Below are 22,438 nucleotides of genomic sequence, written 5' to 3'. Positions count from 1 at the left end.
TTTCTAGGCTCAGGCAGATCTTACAGTGCCAGGTCAGTATAACTTTCAGGAGACAAGTTGCCAGGAGAACAGTAAAGTCACCCCAAGTGCAGCTGTTGTACAATCTGGAACCAACAGCTTCATATAAAACTATGGACTCAGGACAACTGCAACACTGCATTACTCCTGATACCTCCAAAGGGTGACTCAGTCCAAAGGGCAAAAAACTTGCATCTTTTTACCCTAAAGCTGAAGAGCAATACTTGCCCTTGAAATAACACAATGGTGTTGATAGTATCTGTTATCAAGTTGCCCTCTGGGTCTGTAAGTGAAAATTTTACGCAGAAGGTCAACTGATGATGTCAAGATGTGTGCCTATTTTGACATTTCATTTGTTTGCTTGTTCATTAAGGAGTAACACAGGAAAGAATTATGAAAATCTGCAACTGCCTGGGAGACAATGTAAAACCTTTTGCTATAAGGTGCTACTGATACTGCAGGCCAAATTCACAACAAATACTGGTCTGCTAGAATAGCTAAGCACTCATCTCCCAGTCACTCAGAAAACTCCAGTGAACAGAATTTAATTAATCCCAATGTTTTGTGAGAATCAAGTTATGAATTTTCCCAATAAAAAGTCTGTCATGCTGAATTACTATGTTTCAACATATCATGTTAATTGATGCTTACCATCTTGACTGTGCTGCAAAGGGCTGGAAGTTGTGACTTGGGCTACGATCTGAATTGGGTCCTAAAGGTTTTCTCCTCTTTGGAATACATGCCTCAACTGTCCAAGTAAGTACAGCTGAAATGCAGCTTTCAAGGTAGTCTTAGGTAGAATATGGTATCAAAAGCATCATTTATTCTGAAAATATAGTAAGCAATATATTCTAAATAGTTGAGGGAATCATAGCCTGTTTTGTTCTAAGAGTAGGCATTAACCCCCTCTAATAAACAGAAGGGGGAGGGGGTGGTGTAACAGAACCCGAGTGACGAATAAAAAAAGCTTGTCAGCAACAGTAAAAAATAGAGTGCTCACTTATAAGACTATTTATGTAAAAAGTACCCTTTTTTTCTCTCCTGCCCTGAAAATGAGAAAAAGTTTGGCAGATCACTATTCTAGCAACATTATTGTGGACACCTGCAGTTTAAAAGAGAAAGAGCAGCCCAAAAGGATTGTCTACTCCATCAAGAACACCATATTGAGAAATAAATATTCAAGTATGCAAGCTACTCTTAAAATCACAAAAAACAGGTATCCAATGGGAAAACAAAATTTTGATCCAGCTCTAACTAAAGACTTGCTAGCACAGCTAAGCCTGTAACCAATTCAGGAGTTACTACCACACATGAAGTGATAAATTCATAATAACCTACGTGAAACTTTGTAGGTGTTAATGTTGAATAGAAAACAACGTTGCAAATAATTAGTGGAATGACTTCAGAAGAAATTTCATAATACATATAAACCTTGCTGCATTGCATGTATGTATGATCCTTTACAGCTGGAAGAGCCCTAGGACATTGTCTGATCCAAAATATTAACATTCCTTGAGAGCTATGCTGTAATTCAGCAGTTATCTAAAAACATTTTTCCAAAAGCATAATTTTAACAGCAAAATTTTTCATCATGTCACGTTATTCCAGGTATATAGCATCCTCGTAAAAACATCATCTTATTAATAGCTACACGTGCAGTAGGGCTACCTCAATTTTTATTTATTAGAATAGTTACACACTGGCACAGGGAAATTAAAATGCAGGAGAATGCTCACTACAGCAAAGCTTGAAAAGAAAAAGCTTAAAGATACATGGGTGACATTAAGCTCTTCCTCTCCCCAAAGTCGGCTTCTCCTGCTGCTCACTCACACAGAGAGATCATAATTTTGTGGCTGTGATATTTCCACGGCAACACTGTGACAGTGATGTCACAAATTCAGCCCTGACATAGCTTCAGGATCAAGTACAAGGAGCAGATGGGATGCGAGGGAGAAAGCCCCCATTTAAACACAAATCTCTTTCATAAGAAAGAAAGAGGCATGAGCAAAGAAACAGGTGAATGGATCACGTTTTCAAGTATGATATATTCAAAAGATTATCCTAGCATGAAAATCTATTTAAAGGCAAGACCTACAATACAGGGTAACTGTCAAATTTGTTAGGCTTTATAATAAACCAACCTTTAAAGCTCCCTGTTTCGCATGACAAGCCTTGTGCTCCACTTCTAAAGTGGCGGTGAAGACAATACACTTTTGTCCCTTGTGAACTTCCTTTAAATAACTTTAACATTCAGATATATTAATTTGATACATCACTGTGCTCATAATACCATATGTAAATATGATGTCAAGCCCTCACTGGAGTGAGTTTGTTATCTGAATTAGACATAATATGAAAGAAATTAAAATGAATCCCAGATGGGTCACCAAGTACAGCAGGATGGTAACTGGAACATTCAGCCAGCACAATCTGATTATTAAAAGGGTACTGTACTTTTGTGCTGATCTACGGACTCATGCAAGAATCAATACAACCTCCAGGCCAGCTGAAACACCCCTAAATCCCTCACTGGCCACACACTGCAGACTCCATCGCTACCAGTATCAGAACTCCTTTCTGCCTTTGGCTGCCCCATGGACAAACAGCAACTGAGCCCATGAGGGGTACCGATAGCAAGAAGTGGAATGGAAGAGGGTGCACCCACAACAGTCACACATACTGTCTCTACATTAACTCAAGTCACAGTTCAAGTAGATACAGAGATTTCTTGAAGACACCACTCTCCACAGAGAACAACAGATGAACAACATGAAACGCCCGGTGAGCGGGGCAGGGGAAGTGCCTATGACCAGCACCAAGGTGCAGGCAATCATGCACAGAGCTGCAGGTACAGAGGAGCAATTTCTTACAGCAGCAGAGGCAGAAAGATGCAAAATCACAAGTCAAAAGGGACATAAAAGGAATTTAAAGGATATAGATCCATGTTCTGATCACAGAAGAAAAAAACTCACACTTTTCAGGATTTCAAGATGAAGACCTAAAAGGATTATCAACAGCCTAGCTCTTGGGAGGTAAAGAAGAAAGGGAATAAAGTCTGCAGGCTGAAGCTTGGCCTGGGCTGGGATGTGAACAGGCCCCCAGGAAGGGCTGTCAGGTGGAGGCAGAGACTAAATGCACAATGCAAGGAGGAACAGATCAGGAGTCAAGTAGCTAAGTGGGGTTCACAGACATCATCTATGAAATTACTATGGTAAAAACTACAAACAAGAGAACAGAGTAAAATGTGCCATGATGCAAATCACAATGATCAGAGATACGAAAGCTCATCTGATCGATTCCCCCAACCATCACCGTACCAGCAACAAATCAAAAAAGCAGGCAATGAACTGAAGGATGCTGGCTGGTCACAAAAAAAGTGAAAATACCCAGACTGAACCAGGACCAAGATGTCATTCCACAACTAAATAGCGACCTTATGAAGAGGAGGAGAAAAGGAAAAAAAATAAAAATCTGATGAACCTGAGATATCAATAATGGATAATATATAATACAACAGGCACAGAAAAGTCTGTTGGGATTGTCAGGAGAAGACCTAAAGAAATACAATTGTTTAGTTTCAAAAAAAATGTTTTGGTAAACATATTAGGCACATACCCCTGACATCACTAACAGAAATGTTAGCCAAAATTAAAAAAAAGGAATACTTTGGGGCTATAAACTTCTACAGGCTTCTAACTTGTCAGAGTAGTAAACTCTGGAAACAGCACCTATTAGCACAGCAGGATAAGAAATGTACTCAATTTTAAGATGTAGTTTAATGGTTTTACAGTCGTGATTAAGACACAGCTGTCACAGACATGACTACAACGCAACCCCAACAAGACGACTTCTCTCCCTGTGTTTTTAGGCGGCCAACAACCTCAGATAAGAACATGAACTGAGTTTCCCCAATGGACTTTCTAGGGGGGCATTTTAATTTCAGCACTGGAAACCTCATCCTCTTTTTACCAAGAGGAAAAAAGCCTCTCTCGAATAACTCTTGTGCTACCACATGTCTTTTACCATGTTTTTACAGAGACATGAAACTGATGGCTAGTACAAGCTCAAGACAGCACTCATTGCTGTTTATATCATGTATCAAACCAAAGCAGCTGCCAAACATGAGCTAGAAAGAAGGTCTCTTCCTGTTGTTCAGAAACTTACTTTCTCCCTATCACGCTCATCAAAATTAACATTCCACTGGTAGAAACAGAAGTCAATTATTCTCCTAAAATGAAATCTTACACAAAATCAACATTCTAAGACTTAAGAATTGTAGAAGATGCATTTCAAGTCCAAGCTTTGCAAGTAACTCTCTCAGAACAAAAATATTTTTACAATAGCCAAATGAAAAACTAACAAAAAAACCCCCTGACAACTATGAATTAACACAATAGATTTTAAAAGGCAATAAAATAACCATAGTGGCTTTTAATACAATCCCAATCCAACAGCAATTAAAAGCATAAGACAACATTAGATCAGGATGCCAACTATTTTTCTTTCCACTTCTCATTTCTACAAATAAATACCAATAGGCACAGAATATTACCTTTGTTTTCAGATGCTTGGCATTTTACTTTCAGTACCAAATCAAAGGTACGTTCTGGATTTTCCCTAGAAGAAGCAAACACAATTGATTAATCAAATATATATGTTTGTTTCTACCATGTTCTCTCTTTTCCATTCTATTTGTACAGAATAAAATTAAAATAAATTAAAGTTTTATTAAATTAACATTAGAAACCAGATTAGTTCTAAAGAAGAACCAAAAAGTCACATTTCCCTGTACAGCCTTAAAGAAAGAATAAGGAAGATAAACAAGCTAAACACTGTCACTGCCCTATGCATCAAATAGCTTTTAAGTCACACCATCAAATCACGCCTAACAGCTGGAAAAAAGCGCTACTAAAATGCTTATCAACCAATCTGAAACATATTAATGGAGTCATGGGTAGCCTTTTCTAAAGCTACATTTTATTTCTACTTAACAGAAATAGCCCATCATTAGACATCCATTTTAATTCCACAAATCTAGCCACTACCCTTTAAATGCATAGGATTATCACCATAAGGCTGAGAATCACTTAGCTTCCTCGTTCACAAGATATTGATCGTCATCTTTGACTTTGAAGGCTGAATCTCGGGCATGATTCAGTGAGTGAGAAAACATTAATGCAATTAACTAAGGACAGACGCAATCCCCAGCCAGCCAGGAAGATGGAGCCTCCGTATCTGCAGCAGCCATCACGGTCAGCTCTGGTGAGGGCCAATGCCTCTTCCACCTGCCCAGTAACTACACACCTCCTAACAGTGAACTGCATAAGCTAACAGCAATTAACACACAACCTAATCCCAAACTAAATATTTATTAAAACAGCCCTGAATGCCATTACAATACCACCCACCTCCCTCTGCCTACCAAGCTCACTGCTATTTATATTAAAAACAAGTGGCATAACCACACCTATATCAATTATCTGTTCAACCACATCAAAGGCTCACACTTGAAATCCCTTCTTAGGTAACACTCCCACTGAAGTCAGCTGGAGTTTTAGGCAAATAAAAAAATCCAGCACTTGGTTCCAGGTTTCTAGAATGCTTTAAAATAAAGCATGTAAGCAAATTAACACACGGTTGATTCTTTAAAGAAAGTTTTGAATGAAATCCAAAGGCTGAGCTGGGGAAAATTTCAGCTGTCATGAATTAATTGATTCAGTACATGCTTTCACTGACCTCAGCACATCATCAACTGAGATATACAATTATAGTCTAATTCAGGTTATGAAGACACAGCCCACCCGTATCACAATCTTTCCTTGCATCTTATTTTAAAGCATTTAGTTGGGAAAATCCTGTATCTATTGATCCTGTGTGTAGGAGATCAAATTCGCTCTGAGTTGCAACAGCCTAAATCCAGGATATTAGAGATTTACTCTGATATTAAAGTCCGTCCATTCTTCCTCTGGCTGGTGAGCGGGTTCAGAATGAAACTGATAACGCTTGGCTCCACCGAGCCACCTCTAGATGAGCCACTGACAAAAATCCTTCCTTTAAAAGAAGCGACATCTCCCCACGGCACCAGTCCAGCTCAGACTCTAAGTTTATGCTCTCAGGCCACCTTTGCTTCGGCCCTTCCTCTGCTTCCCAACCAGGCCACGCAGTGCTGGGGTTTTAGCGTGAATCGGTTCAAGCATCACAAACATCGAATAAGTGCTTCTAGCTCAACTCTTGGCCGAGTTACTCTCATGAAATGAGCTCTTTGAAATACCACTGCCTTCCGTCTTTCACCATACCACTCTAAATCTGCTTTTGCAGAAAAATGCTTCTAAGTTTACTCTTCACATCCCACTGCGCTTAGAAGTGTCAAAAATGTGTAAAACTAATCTGAGAATTGTCAGACTGTCTCCCGTTTCCTTTACAGCTACCCGGTGGCAGCCTGCCTCTTCACCCAGTATTTACACGGGGGGTTTTGTCAATTCCTGCCACCGCTGTTTGACATCTCGGCAGCTTCCCAGCTCAGCAGGACCAGGCGGCCGCTCCGGGTGGGTCCGTGCTTCCCAACACCTAAAATTCTCTTTGGCACCTGCCACGCCATAACGGCAAAAGGAAGGTCTGTAACTACCGGAGCGGTTAATGCCACCAGCCTCAGCCCCCGCGGCTGCCGCAGGGTCCCTGCGGGGGCGGCGCGGCCCGGGCCTGGCGGGGCGCTGGCGGCCGGGCCGGGGCGCCAGGCCGGGGGCGCCCGGGGAGCGACAGGCCACCGCCGCACGAGCCCCGTTCACCGGCACGGACCGCCCGGGCCGGCCCCGCTCCCCGGCCGCGCTGCCCCGGCCCGGCGAGGCCGGCGGGCCGCAGGGCCGCCCTCCTGCTGCAGCTGCGGGAGGGCGCTGCAGGGCCGGCGCTGCGGCGGCGAGAGGCGGGGGGCGGCCGGCCCCGCGGCCACCTCCTCCCCGCTGCGGGCCGGGCGGGGGGCGCCGCCGCCGCTGTGCGCGCCCCTCTCCCCCCGCGCCCCGGCCCAGCGCGCAGCGCCCGCTCCCGGCCCACCGCCCGCCGCGCTGCCTGTCAGTCACTCAGCGGCCGCGGCGCGCCCGGCCCCTCGCACGCTCCCGCCGGGTGGGCTCCCCCGCCTCCCCTCCCTCCTCCCCTCCCTCGCCGCCGCCTGGCGGGCCCGGCAGGCCGGGGCTGCTGCGGGGCCTACTCGCTGCCCGGCCGCCGCCGAGCTGGGCTGGGCTCGGCCCGGCCCGCCTGACAGCCCCGCCGCGGCCCCCGCCCCGCCCGCGCCGGCCCCGCCGCGGCCCGTCGCCGCCCCCCCACTCACTTGAACCTGCTGTCCATGGTCACATCGCGGGCCCCCGGCGGCTGCTCCAGCGCCCCTCGGGGACAAGCGCCCCGCCCGGCAAGGGCGAGGGGGCAGCGCCGGCCCCTCTGCCTCGGGCGGCGGGGGCGGCTCAGCGCCGCGGCGGTGGGCGCCGGCCCATGGCTGCTCCGCTCCCCCGGCTCGGGCCGCGACTGCAGCGGAGCGGCGGCACCGCCTCCTCCCCCCGTCTCTCAGTTCCTGTTGCGGTCGCTCCGGCACCTTCTGGGAACCAGGAAGCTCCGCGGCGGCCCGGGGAGCCGCCGGGGCCGGTGTCACCTGAGCCCGGCGGGGGAGGGCCAGGGCCGAGCGGGCGGCGGCGGGGGGCGCGGGGCCTGCCCCGGGGGGCGGCGTGCGGGGCCTGCGCGGCGCGGCAGGTGCGCGGGGAGCCGGGTGCGCCCGGCCGGGCCGCGGCGGCGGCAGCCCCTCGCCGGGGTGGGCCCGGTCGGGGCGGAGGCCCCTCGGCCGTGTGTCTCGGGCAGCGCACTGGTACGGCCGCACCGGCGGCGGCCGCCTTGTCCCTCACGGATACCGTCACCTGCTGCCAAAGAGGCTCCTCAGATGGGTCTGGCAAGCGCGTTAATGTCAGCATCTTAACGTACTTCGGACGTTCTCTATGTGCAGCAGGGAAGTGGAGCTTTCTGTGCTAAAGGTCGTACATGTTAATTTAACCTGCAGTAATCTGCTTAGTTTTTATTTTTATCAAGTGCTAAACAGGCCTCCCAAACTGCTGGAGAGGCGGTGGGGGGGATGGCGCTGGAGTAAACACACTGTCCCATAGACACACATGAAAAGCTTCGTACCCTCGAGTGTTTCCAGCAAGGCTGGAGAGGAAGAAAAGGTAACACCATCCTTGAGAGGCTTCCAAGTCCCAGTCATCAGCGAGGCACCGAGCAGCCAAGTTCCCACCTACACCAAGCTTCCCTCACCAGTATAGTATCATCGCAATGAGAAAATGCATAAACTAGATTCTGCGGTACTGGGCCAAAGAAAACACATCGTTCTTTTCGCTCTTACTCCAGAAACTAATCATCGTATCGCCAGTTAAAAAGAAGAAAAAAATTCAAGCCAATTATATATGAAACACATAAAACAGCATTAGTACATTACTGAGGCCGAAAATTCAAATATTCAAAAGTCAGGAAATTACAGATACTAGCGTTTCCAAAGCAATATCGTTTTGGCTTCATTACACATCCTACACACCTCACAGAATATATATTAAATAATAATAAAATGTATAGATGTGCAGCGAAAATGACTGAATGTTGCAGCAGAAACCTTAGCTCTGGGATTTTCGTGGTTTTCAAGTACTTACTTTCCCAGCCTTCATTTTACAATAATTCTTGGCTTGTTTTAACAGCCAGTATTTGCAGCTCCCACTGAAGTAAATGGAATTGTTTGGGGGTTTATATCCTTAATGCAGTTCATATAGCTCAGGGGGGGTTTAGAAAAAATCGTCAAATGTGTATTTTTGTATACCATGCGAGGCCCTTGAAGCAGGCAGCTTTACCTCGCCCGCTGTTAAATTTAACTTCTTTGATAGGATCCATCTGAACCAAAGGGCCAGGAGAGAGGGGAGAAATGCCTGGCCCTGCTCCACCTGCGCAATGGCAAGAGCGAGGCAGGGACCTTCCTGCTGCAGCCCCAAGCTGCTCTGCTGCGGTGCCCGTGGCAGGCGGGCTGCATCCTGCACACAGGGGGGCTGCAGAACCAAAGGGGCTTCAGCAACTGAAGCTGGCTACAGAGAAAGCACCTGTGGGGAGGAGGGGACAGTCACAGTCTTTGTATGTCTGCCTCTCTGCCTCCCTTCCGCCCTTCACCTCTCCCCATGTACATACTGTAAAGCACACAGAATTTGAAAGTCTTTGCTGAAAAAAATGGCCAGTATTTTAGCAAGACTGAATGATCATCCAAATATTGAGGTGGTTTGTTTGTGGAAAAAATCCATTTGAAGTGTACCAGAAAGTGAAAAAAATAATGCTGTGTTTCAGAATTTCAGTAAATCTTTGTTTTGGATTATACTAAATATTTAATAAGCCTACTGTGAGTTTGTTTCTCTCTTCTCTTAAGCTGCTGATGCTTGCCACTTTTACAGACAGAAGAGTAATCTGGCAGCCCATCGGGCTGATCTACTGGGCGATTCCAGTCGGTCTCTTGGCTTGGTGTCTGTCTTGGCAGATATGACCACCAGGTCCCTTGGAATTTATTTTATCATAATTGGAGAAAAAATAGGTAGGGTTTCTTTCCCAAAGTAAATACGTGCCTTGTCAGTAGAGTATATTGACTGGATTAAACCTCTCCTGCCTGGAAGAACAGAAGGAGTAGAGAAAGTTCACATATAAAATAGAACGCATACGAGAGCAAACCCTGTTGAGATGAGACTCACATCTCTCAGAGCTATTATTTCTGACTCTGTGAAAACTTAAGCAGACATCTATGCCCAGGTGACACTTAGTTCATGTTTTCAAAACTGTTTTGCAACCACAGCACCTTTTAGTGGAAGATCGTGTTTTAGGAAAGGGGCTGCTATTCAAAACCACCGCTTGCTGCTGCCTGGTTTTCAGCCCTTCACTGGGAAAGGGTTGAGGCCGAAGAATTTGAAAGAAAAACCTAATATACTTTAGTATATTCTGAAGTCTGAAAAGTCTAGTTTGCCTTTTCTTTACTCTTTGGTTTTCCTTTCCAAATTAGAAACATGAAGTAAATGATATTTGGGCTTTTCAAAGTCAACTGTTCTACCAGGTAATCCAGAAGACACAAAGCCCTTTTCTTTATGCTTTGCATAACATGAAAATGGCTGAACTCTGCCTAAATATCCTATAAAAAAGCGTAGGGAATGATATAAAAAGGGCTTGCAGGATATGGAGGTGATAAACACTTACTTCATAAATACGAGCAACTGAAAAACAGGTAATTTAAAGATGAAGATTCTTAGTCTTAATCATAGTTTGTCAGTGGTGAATACTCACTAGTTATCTTTGTAGTACTGTAATATTGTAAAGGAATCTGAACACTGATACAGATATTTACAGACACTATTCAGCGCTTACGTGCTGTCAGTAAAAGAGGTCTCAATGTAAACTGAATTCGACCTACAAGTCTCAATTTTCTCCCAAAATGATTAGTGCTTTGCAGTAAGAGGCTGGATTGAAAATGCCCAAAATTCTACTTCATCTGAATCAGATAAGAGGAGGATGAAAGTGCCATCAGGGCAGCTTCATCTCAAGGATCGACATAACAGAATGTGTAGCATACTTTTTAGTTTACAACCAAATTCAATATGGAAACAATGGGAGATGTAGTTGAAAAACACCAAACAAGATCCAAAAACAAGCATACACATCATTCCTACTATGGAGCAGTCTGCCATTCTCTGCCAAATCAAAACCATGTGGGTTTGGGTCTATAAAAGTGATGCAAAGCATGGTTAGGATCTCCAAAAGGGATATGAGAAACAGACAAGAAATGACCACACATAATGTTGCTTGCAAATGGTGAAGCAAGGGAGAGAAGTTCCCTGAGAATCCAATTACTTTTTTAAAGTTGAAACCATTACGTACACCCATTTATTGATTTTCCTTTGGCAGAGAGAAGGTGAAAGGGAAAGAGGGAAGGGCAGGGCACAAAGCCTCTGAAGACAAGGAGGACTCTGTTAAGCGTATGGGGGAAACTGAGTCCTCCCAACGCAAACTGCAAGCGTGCATGCTTTGTGCAGAGATTCACAGGGAGCACAGGGAACAGAATTTGCCCTCAGAGGCAACCCTATGAAATAACAGGGGGGTTAGGGATCACTGACTGAATCTGACTCTGTACAGGTCTACATTTCCCGCCCCAAGCAACTCCAGCAAGGCTTTTTTTTTTCCTTTGCTATCCTGTTCTGAGGTAGAAGAGAGCTCCCATCACCTCCATAAGCTGGAGCACACATATTGTGAATTAAGGTATCTTAAGTATTACAGAAGTCCTTCTTGGCCAGGTACATTTCATTTAATAGCAAAACATACTACCAATAAAAGTAGTCTTCCTCTTAAATGCTGCTGAAACCCGTAAAGGGATTTCCTTCAGGACATTGTTAGCAGAGCTTGCTGAAAAAGATATTCTCCCCTGAGAACAGCAATGGGTTTGTCAAAAATGGCAAAATCAAAAACTGTGCAATTTCCCATTGTATGGTTATAGCAAAATATTTCTTGGAAGATGTTCATATGATCAGCAATTTATACCTTGTACCAAGAATTGCTTCTTCATTTGCCACTGAGTCTGTTTGTACTGGGATCACTTCTAGTCCTCATTCTTTCCAACAAGTTACAGTTTTTTTATATACTGTCAAGTCAGTGGCTATCAGTACATCTCCTACTACATGATCACCCTGTCAGACCTCACAGGCTTGGAAAGCAGAATGGAATACCGACCTCACTGAGAGTTTGCTGTTCCTTTTAATGGGATTTGAGGTTATTTTATCTATTTGTTTGAACGTTACACGTACTCGTCTCAAATTATAGATAAGTAACAATGTAACCTGCCTATGCAAAGTTCTCCAACCCCGCAAATTCACAAGCATCAATTTCCCCGTTAGACTTCTTAGCCATAAAAACAGCATAAGAGAATATTGAAAAGAAAAAATACTTTTACCTTTAAGAAACACTGGGTACCTGCTTCAGGTCATTTCATAATTCAGCTTCTTTAAACATAGTCACTGATTTAAAATAGGTCTCTTTCAAGAAGCCTGTGAAGTTTATTACCTAAATGTATATAGTAAATACATGCCTACAAATATTGTACATATTCATTGACTCCTTGCATAATGCATCCAAACATCTTTTTTCATCTTTCAATGCTATTAATTCAAAAAAACAAGGTAAGAAGCTTAAGTTTTCCTGCTTAAGAACAGATGATGATTTAAGGAAAACACGAGCAAAGGTGAAACTCTGAAAAGGTGTAGATGTGGCTGGTAGGACTCCTGTGTGAAGGTTATGTATGCTATGCTACATGGGGTGCAGCATGCCAGTAGCTGTTCTCGTCTCTTCAGTCATGATATACGCAAAGGCTAATCTGCCCAAACACACAGGTAAGCACACTCATTAATTAACCCGTGAACTCCCAGGGAGACATCACTGCTTGGATAGGAATGAGGATTCCCAGGCTTTCCAATCAATGCGGCGTACCAGCAAGACTGAGAAAGCAGGTCTGCTTAATCAGGTCAGCTTTAATTGCAAGTTTAACAAAGAAGCTAGAGGAACTTCTATGAATATCAATTCAGACTACAGAGTTTTAAGAGTTAAGACACTCTAAATGTTTACAATATGGCTGTGTTAGCTCAGCACTTGGTTTACTGGTAGTATTTGCAAATCCTCACAGTCTGATCCACAATACCTTTTGTTAGCTAGATTTGCACCAGGATCTACGGAAGATGTTATGTACCTAAGTAAGTATTTAAAAGCTTTTTTAAGGTTTAACGAGACATTTGCCTTACCTATGCAGTCCTAATGTCTTACCAGTGGTTTGGATGTAAATTTAGAAATAAAAGATAAGTAATATTTCCATGTATACTATCCTCCATTTGTAGACAATTCAGAATATTATTTGGGTGGATTTCTAATTTATTCAGACATGACAGCTGGCAGAATTCAACAGTAGAATAAGCCACCTTTCAGTTCTGCTGCCCAAATCCAGCCTTCAGCCTGCAAACACCACATGCTTTCTGGAGGATGTTAGTTATTCATAGGAGTGTTTGAAAACAAGTGGTGGTCTTTGCCCAGCTTCAGTTTAGATGCAAGTCGGACACCTTGCAACTGGCCTCCCTGTTAGGAAGTTCAAAGAAACAAAAGACTGAAGAAAGAAAGTGTTCTCTTCTTTGCATAAAAAAAATCCCTCCAAGAAAGGTTGAGATGGCAACACCAAGGGAATATGCCCAATTCTTTCACACAGTTAGTGATTATTGTGGAGATTTTTTTTTTTCAGCCCAGCAGATAGTTTTCTCAAGGATTAATTTTTTAGCAGCAGGGTCAGGCAGTATCTTTCGATATGCATGTATTCAGTAGAAGGAAATCACTCATTCAAGTCATTTGCAAGTCAAAGTTTCATACCCGATTGAACACTTTCTTGCTGAATAAATTCAGTTCTGTTTAGGCAAGGATATACTCACACTTCTCAAATGTATATTTTAAATGCTGCAGGTTGTAGGCTACCTGATGAATCTGATACTCATTAAAATTACCATGGTGCAAGATTTTTTTTTCCATATTTGAAATTTATTTTTTTAAAAAGTTCTATTCAAAGCAGCAAGAAACTGATTTTTGTTATCAGTCATAAAATTTCATACTATGGTAGTCTTCTGAATGTGGACTTTGTGCGGTAAGGCCAAACATACATAAAATTAGGAATTTAACTTCGTTAAAATGAGGATGTGTTAGAAGTCTGTAAACTGTTTTGGAAACCATCTGCTGTGTCTACCAAAAAAAAAATCTAAACAGTAGATCAAGTGATACTAAATATTAAAAGAACAGTTTCCAGCTGTTTATTTGCCATGGATTAAGGCCCTCTGTATGCACTGGCATATACTCTTACGAAAGAGTATATACTAACAGATGTTTTTTATGGAAACTGGTTAATAAAAAAGTCAGTTTCTCAGCTCTACAAACAGTATTTAATCTATAAATAGCCAATAGAGACGGTGTGGTTTTTAATTTACTTGCATAAAAAGATTACAAAGCACCGTACAGTTTCCCCTATCAGAATATCCTGCAGAATATCCCTAATCCCCTTCTAACATTGTGGCTGACATAACGGGGAGCCCACAGCGCCAGCCTCCTTGGCCAGAGGTTTGCCTTCATGTTTTGTTGTGGGTGCTTTGCTCATAATTAGTTGCATCAGATAATTCAGTAATGCCAACCTTTCTTCTTAGGAAAAGGCAAATTTCTTCTAATATAAAGTGGATTAATATTTTTTTCTATAAAGGAAAAACTATATCCCTGTGCAATGTATGAATCCTGATGGAGGTATAGAGCAAGTTTTTTGAGGAAGACTTCCTACACTTCTGTTGCTGCAATTGGATTCCAGGTAAATCACTGAAACGTTGGACACATCTGCAGGTTTCTTCATTCAGAGGAGTCAGGGTGACTGACCCTGTTGTCTTAGTGCTAAATAACTACAAACAGTTCAGATAAATGGTTCCGGGTTCCTGTATTTTTTGCCGATGTTGACTCACCACTGGGTCAGATACCGAAGGCACAAAACTGACTGAGAGATTTGAAGCACAACAGATGTGAGCGTAATCTGCAGTAATTAGCTCATGATTACTGGCATGCTTACTGAAGAAATTACTGAGTTTAATATCTGACCAGAATGAAACTGGAAGGCAGCAGCGGCTGAGGAGGAGCAAGGCCAGTGGGCTGTCCGTGGGAGAGTATGGCCCTGCTCCGCTCAGCACCACTCAGCACCACGCAGCCGGCGGCTTCCATTGCTGCAGCTGGTCTCACTGCCTACCCCAGCCACCACGGCTGCAGAGCCACTGTAGCACAGGACGGTAGGACACACTACTCTCCGGCATTTCAGAGAGTTCAGAAAGACGGCAGCAGCTACCCTGTGCAGCCACCTCACTGGTGTAATTCACTCCTCACGGGTGTAAAAGGGGGCGTAGGGTACTCGGCTGTTCTCAAATGTCACTCTAAGTCTGCCACAGGATCAGGCCATTTTGTTCTCAGAGTCTCAGGCAAACACAGAAATCAAATCACACTGATATTTGGCACAGAATTCCCCATCTGTTGCTCTTCTCAATAGTTCCATTAGAAAGTGGGTTTGTTCCATACTCCGCTATGTTATTAAGAGGTGTTGGAGAAGAGCAACGTGTACGTGTTCCTTGGGATCAGAAGCGTTGCTGAGTGCAAACCTCCCTGTGCTGTCCTAGCACCTTGCGCTCTGACGCTGCACCAAAGCACCTCATGCCACAGGCAATCAGGCAGGTGGGAAGGGCCCTCCAGAGGCCACCTTGCCCAGCCCCTGCTCAGAGCAGGCTGGTGCTGAGCATCCCCAGGGGAGGAGGGTACTGCAGCCTCCCTGGGCAACCTGCTCACTCCAGTGTTTGAGCACTCTCACAGCAAAAAATTCAATTACTATAGCAAGTCGGAATTTCTCATGTTCCATCTCATCTTCACTGCCTCTTGTCCTCCCACTGTGCACCTGGAGAAAAGCCTGTCTCCGCCTTCTCTGCCCCCTCCCCTCAGTAGCTGCGTACAAGGGGCTTCCCCCTGAGGCTGCCTCTCCCTAGGGCTGGACAAGCCCTGTTCTCCCAGCCTCTCCTCCTTCACCACGAGCTCCAGCCACACACCACCTCGCTAACCCTCCTGGACTTGCTTCAGTACGTCAGTGTCTTCCTTGTGACAGGGTGCCCAACACTGGGCAGAGTGAGCAGAGGGACTAATGGCCTCCCTTCAGCAGCTGCTGTCCTTTTGCTGATAGAGCCTGGAGTTCAGTCAGCCTTCTTTTGCCGCGAGGGCATCTTGCTGAATCACATTCAACTTGTTTTTCACCAGGTCCCCCCAGTTTTGTTCTGCAGCACTGCTTTCTGGCCAGTGGATCCCCAGCCTGTATCGCATCGGGGCCTTGAGCAAACGCCCCCTTCCAGGATTTTAGTTGGTTCAGGAGTTAGTCGATGGAGTTCAAGGTCAGCCTTCTTGCTGATCTGAGCTGTTTGTTGGGAGGAAAGCTAGAGGCAGCCTGAGCAAGGGCCTGCCTGCCCCTCCATCCCTTGGGAGCTGCTTTCAAGCTGAGGCTCTTGTGCTTGCTCCCTGCCTGAGCCCCACGCAGCTGTGCCACAGCTGTGTCAGTGTGCCAGGTCTCATACCCCCGATCCTGGCCCTGGCCCTGGCCCGCCGAACTGGTTTCCTAGCTTGACCTTGAACCTGCCTCATCACAAGACTTGCTGAGTGTCACTGGACTGAGGCTGACACTCCTCACAGTTTCCAGGCATATGCACCAGAAGCCCTTCTTGTTGCCCTTCGCATCCTTTGCTAATTTCATCTCAGCTGAGCTTTATGTTTTGCAATTCCTTCTCCGCACATTCAGGCAGGGTCTCTGTGCGCCTCCTGGGCAGCCGCCACTGTTCCCTCCTCCCCTGTGCTTCCTTTCTGCATCTGAGCTCGGGCAGGAGCACCCTCTTCCTCCATGCTGGCATTCTGCCGTGCTTGCTTTCCTTTCTGCGTATTGCAGTGGACTACTCTTATGCTCTAAGGAGTTTGTCCTTGAAGGTTGACCTGCTCTCCTGGGCCCCTTTTCCCTCCAAGTCTGTCTGCCATGGAAACTTGCCAAGTCTCACGATCACTGCAGCCAAGGCTGCTCTTGATGATCACCTTTTCAGCCAGTTCTTCCTTGTCTGCAAGTAACACATCCAGTAATCAGTTCATTGATCACCTGCTTCAAGAAAATACCTTCAGTACGCTCCAGGAACCTCCAGGGTTGGTTGTGCACAGCCCTGTTACCATTCTAGCAGCAATCAGGGTGTTTGAAGTTCTCTATGAATGCCAAACTTTATCTGTGATAAAGAGGCACTCAAATAGAACAGAATGAAACAAAAATTAAACTTTGTGCACACATGTTTAGACCCCAAATATCCCTGCAAACATGTTATGCGATACGAAAGAGAAACCTCATCATGCACACTGTAGTGTGAGCAGGAAACACAGCTAGAGCTATGGTGCAGCTGCAGTTGACAGGACAACATAGATTGACATGATGAGACACAGCCTCCAAGACAAGAGCTTGAGATATCAAACAGGAGAGCATCTTTCTAAGTCCTGAATTTGATGTTGACCCTGAAGAAGTAGGGATCACTACCTCCTCATCACTACCACCTCCTGAAGCAGTTAATGTCTAAATGTTTCTATCCGAATACTGGCATTAGCAACACATGAGATCTGATGGACTATACTGAAATATAATAGTCTTGAAATCCTCATTTCCAAGGATCAACTTCTTTATTTCTGTTACAATTTCCTGAAAAACAAACTAAAAATATCATTCATGGACCTTTTGCACACTAGCATGTAATTGCACTATATCAGATAGTTCAAGGGCATGTTCCTTCTGCTCTATAATCTCCTAAGTTTCTTTGACGCCAGCTGTTAAACATGGTATTTTGTTTCCAGGCTTCTATGGTGAAGCATTACTGATGTGCATTTCAAAAAGAGTTGTGAAAGCTGTTATCGTTCAGCTCTTCACAGTTTGCTCATCTCATCTGGTATTGATTATTAACATTCAATTTATGTATGTTAATCAGGGCTGGGCCTGTTCCATAGAGTACAAACCAGTCAAATCTGAAACATGCCAAGTGAAAATATTCTGGAGAGCTTAACAAATATTCCTGGTACCAGCGTTTACACTTAATATAAGTATGTCCATTACTGACACAATCAATTTTGCAATCATTTGTTCCACTTTTCCTACTAAATTACAGAATATTTTGCACAACAATTTTTTCCCCTCAAATAACGCATAGTATGCTTGGCAAGTGGGAGGGCACAGGGAATAGTTTTACAAAACAATGTGTCACTTTTCTTTTTCACAGGACATACATCAGCCACTAGCAAACTCAGGAGATCTAATCCATATGAGAGTTCTTCACATGTGTTACAAAATACAGGCAGAATCTTGCAAAAGACATTTCTTGCTTCAATTTATAAGCTTGGGATGACAAATAGGTCTAATCCATAATTCAATACAGTTAATTAAAAAAGAAAGAGAAGAAAAAATTCCTTGATCTGTTTTCCAGAGTAAATCTATAGGATATTTTCAGGCACTAGTTAAGTGAATAAAACCTGTTTGTAACTGTAGGACCTCTAACAATCTCCTAGTTTAGCCTGGAGACTGCAATTCTGGTGTGATGTGACTTATTTTCAGTTTTATAATCTACAGCATGTATTAAAATTATGTACCGTACAAATTGTGCTATCCATCTACTTATGTCATAGAAGTTGTTTTTATAATGGACATGGTAAAAGGTGCTTGAAATACTCTAAATGTAGCACCCATGAACTTACCCAAATGCTTGTGATTCCCTCTGCTGTTTCCATGAGACTGCCTCCGTTAAATGTTATCACTGAAAAATTTAAATTTCTCATCATGTGGTTATCAACTTGCAACAGCCATAACCCAGAGAAATAATTTACTAAAGTAATAACATGTTATACTTTATTGTAAGATGATTTCTGGCCTGCTGAAGAAGTCAAACAGTATTTTCAACAAGTCTGGGCATTATCCACAGTGAGTCTTCTTTAATCACACAGTTATACAGCAGAGGAACACAGTCATCCACTGCCAGTAAACATAAAGATATTTATCTAACCTATTTTGGTTTGGGCCCATTCAGAAACAAGGAGAGCACCTTCTCTGCATTTCTCAAACCAAATATTTTCAAGTTTTCACTCCCTGCAACCAAAGAATTGGTGAAACTACCCTGTAATGAATGCAACAAATCAGCATCGCTCAGCCCATTTGCCATAGTCCACGCACACGAAATACGCGTAACTGGAAATAACCAGTGAAGTATGGCAGTGCAGGGTTCTGCTACTGTAGCTACTCTTTAGCTAAACCCATCCTGCAATTAACATAACCACCTATACTAAAACCAAGTGAATTAACTACAGACGAGCAAGGGTACTCGGGCAATTCCTCCACTATTTCCTAGCGACTGTGTTCACAGTTAAGCATCTAAGGGGAAGCATTTGCAGAACCAGGCCATGGAAATATGTGCTAACAGAGAATCTTTTTCTTGATACCTTAAAACCAAAATTTACAATCTCCTCAAAGCTTTGGAAGAAGCTGTATTGCAAACACATGTCCTGCAGCTGGACTGCAGAGTAAATAAGACCCTCAAAACCCGGGGCAAGTGCTGGCTGACCTGTGGCCTGCAAGGGAGTTTCCTCTGCTACTGTCTTCAGCTAATGTAGGGGATTTACCTCTGCAGAAACATCATGGAGCTATCTGGTGCTTGGGAAAAAGAGAGCCCTAAAGGGTGTGTACTAGTGGTGGAAAATTTCTCAAAGCCCTCTGGCAAAAAAGTTGCACTTTCTTTTTTTCTGCATGAGACTGCATGCTTTCATATGGCAAGCAGCAACAGTGGTTATATATACACAGAAGCAGCAAAATATCTTCAATGCAACATGATTCATTTACCTTAAAAAAATGTTTTTCTCTGTCCTTGGCCTTTCTTTAGATTTTACTGCCTATTTGTATCTATGAAATACAATTTGTAAATGTTCTTTCTGTCTGTGATGCTAATAAATTACCTTGAGAATGTTAACTAGCATTTTGTGTTTCAAAGAACAGTTTCTTGATGTCCTCTGCAATCTTTTTCGGGGTAAAAAGTTTGTATTACTAAACCTTTTTTGCAATCTTCATGTCCAAAAAACGAATCTCGATCTGACTGCATTCAGTTCAAACTTGTCTGTTCTGATATTTTCCCCAATATTGTCAAAATCATGTTCCTTGGCATGTTTTTGCTTCCACATTCCTGAGTTGTCAGACTCTTTCTTTTTGCAGGTAATTCCTTGTTTTCCATTTCCAGCGCTCTGTGCAGTTCTCTTGCCATTTATTTATCAGTTCCATCTTCTGTGCTCTTACCCTCAACTCTCTCCCTGTTGGATCAAGGCACAGATATCAGATAAAGCCTTGAGCACTGGAATAAAGTTGTGTTTTAAGAAAATAATCTTTCACTCAGTTTTTCAAAATCTTTCACTCCCTAACTTGTACGTAAATTCAGATTTGAGAATAATTGATCTGGAAATGTCTGGCTGAACATACAGCCTGCCTGAAAGAAGAGCAGGAGAGCTGCCTCCATCCACTCCTATAGTTTGTGTGAATCCATGTGGATCCAGCAGGAGACTGATTCAGTGTGTCCGGGGTAGGGGACTGAAGGAGACCTGCACATCCACCCAAACAGAAACACAGGGTCCTCTGCTGTGTCTGAGGGCATTTTTCGGGAAGCGAGAGGAGTGTGACGATGCTAAACCAAACAAGGGAGGAGAACACAAAGGTCTCTTTGTCAAGTTTCCAAGACACAGTTGCCTTCATCCTTTCTTGGTGTGCAGAATGCTTCCCCTGGCCTCCTAATGAAGCTGCCAAACACCCGCCCCCTTAATATTTCATGCATCATTTCACTGCATATGCCTCGCTGTCCTCGCCGTTTGTCCCACATCAGTTTTATCCACTGTAACCTTACAGTCCCAGGGAGCAAGTAACTGCACTCGGGAGGCTGCTGTTACTGAAAGCAGGGCTGCCTTTCCCAGTGAATCCAGGAAAGTTTTACACTGGGACTTCAGAATGTAAAAATGAATGTATGATCTTTTCATGAGTGAAGCTGTCTGATCAGATTCCATCAGCAGGGAACAGCAACCCAAGCTCACATTGGGGATCACTACTGCTTTGTTTTTCCAATAGTTAATATTAAAAAAAAAAAAAAAAAAAAAAAGAAAACAAACACTAAGAAGTCAATGGATAAGTTTGGCAACCCCCAGATCAGCTGTTTGTAACAGAATTATATGGAGTAATGCAAATGAAAAAGTTATACGCAGTTATGCCATTTCCATCTGTGCACCTCCAGGCCCAGCAGCGTGCTCCTTTGTGCAGCACCAGTGAGCTCGTTTTGTGCTCGTTTAGGTGCACTTTGTTACCAGATGAGTCACTGCATCTCTCTCCCCACACGAGTTTATTTTTGGCTTTTTCCCTTTGCATACATGAATATTTTTGACGTCCATTTGTAAAGTTCAATGTTATGTTGATAATATGTTTCCATTTTTCAGAACAGCCTCGTGTTTTTTTTTAAATCCACATAACGGGCTGTGCTTGAAGACAGGGAATAGGCATGTTGAAGGAGACGGATTATGCCCCATATCATTACCATCAGTCCATTTTCCCAAAAGTCAGGTAATTCATACCAGCTGATGTTTCGCATTTTAAGTTTCCAATAAGAAATTATGAAAACAATACTAAGAGTGATCTAGGGAGTTATAAAAAAAGCTCTGGAATTATTATTTTAAGATTTCATTTCTGCATTTTTGTCTAAAACCCAAATGTTTACTCATCAGGTCAAGGCATGTGTCTATTCGGGAGCCATCACAGTATTGTTGAAGAATTTGGCAAAATTCTCAGATCTACTCTCGTTTATAGCGCTTATTGCCAGAATGCTCTGTCATTTTCCAAGAAATGTGTATTTCTTGGACTCATTGTCCCAGCTGGTTTATTGATTTCATGGTTCTCCTTTCCAAATTGCTGTTCCAGCTCATTGATGATTCTACTCAGCGCTGGTTACACACAATGTTGTTGAAAGTCATCTTTACTTTGAAAAGCCATGTGTTGACCAGTATTTTTAGTTGACAGATGTACTTAGCCAAGATGACAATCTCCAAATTTTCTACTTCTGTGTTTTTTCCGCAGAAGGCAATGAGCTGTTTGCTGCAACACACTCTTCTGTTTTGCCCATACTGTGGCCACAATCCATGCTCTAAATCACTGTCTACATTATTGTAACATAAATCCCCTTTCAAATACCCTCCTAATTCAATGGCATGCCATAAATCAAATACACACTATTACAACTGCCTTGAGACTCTACTGGAGCTCTTCAAATATGCTCTTTAAAAGCACTGACTTTATGGCAAGCTTCAGGGTAAATTTACAGTGTGATACACAAAGACTTAGTCACAGGATAAAGTTCTGCTTGCAGAGAAGCCTAACAGCTTGGTCTTCTCAAACATGCAGGTGGTTCACTTTAGAAATATATATAGTCCCACTGAAGTTAATGGAATTATTTATATGCTTAAGGTTAAGTATATGCGTAAGTATTTTGAGGAATACTTCCAGTATTCCCATTTATCTGAATACACATTTAAGAACTTACCTTTAGCAACTGACTGACATTTTTCTCTTTGAAAGCACTCCATGTGCTTTTGTGGTGGCTGGCAGATTCTTGTGGTCGACAGAATTTGCTAAAAAGAACCCGCTAGCTTAGATCGTCAAGAAGTTGGCTCCAATTAGTCAGACTTATTAAAACTGCTTCTAAGAAGTGGACCTAGG

General features: G+C 43.5%; 1 protein-coding gene across 5 annotated transcripts in view; it reads right to left on the bottom strand.

Annotated features, from left to right (window-relative positions):
* Positions 1-7,668, bottom strand: part of DENND1B (DENN domain containing 1B) — a 167,175-nt gene extending 159,507 nt beyond the window's left edge. For 2 of the 5 annotated variants that reach the window (XM_055815046.1, XM_055815047.1), the window contains exons 1-2: positions 7,340-7,668; positions 4,571-4,635 (exon numbers count right to left, since the gene is read on the bottom strand). In XM_055815046.1, coding sequence (XP_055671021.1) covers positions 4,571-4,635; positions 7,340-7,356 — 82 coding nt within the window. In that variant the 5' untranslated portion in view covers positions 7,357-7,668. The remainder of the gene's footprint in view (positions 1-4,570; positions 4,636-7,339) is intronic. The other 3 variants (XM_055815043.1, XM_055815048.1, XM_055815045.1) reach the window with 2 other exon arrangements.
* Positions 7,669-22,438: the final 14,770 nt, after the last annotated feature.

Source organism: Falco peregrinus, chromosome 10 (assembly GCF_023634155.1).
Source record: "Falco peregrinus isolate bFalPer1 chromosome 10, bFalPer1.pri, whole genome shotgun sequence".
Lineage (NCBI taxonomy): Eukaryota > Metazoa > Chordata > Aves > Falconiformes > Falconidae > Falco > Falco peregrinus.
The sequence above is the reverse complement of the archived record's forward strand: the minus strand, read 5'-3'. Positions and strand labels throughout refer to the sequence as shown.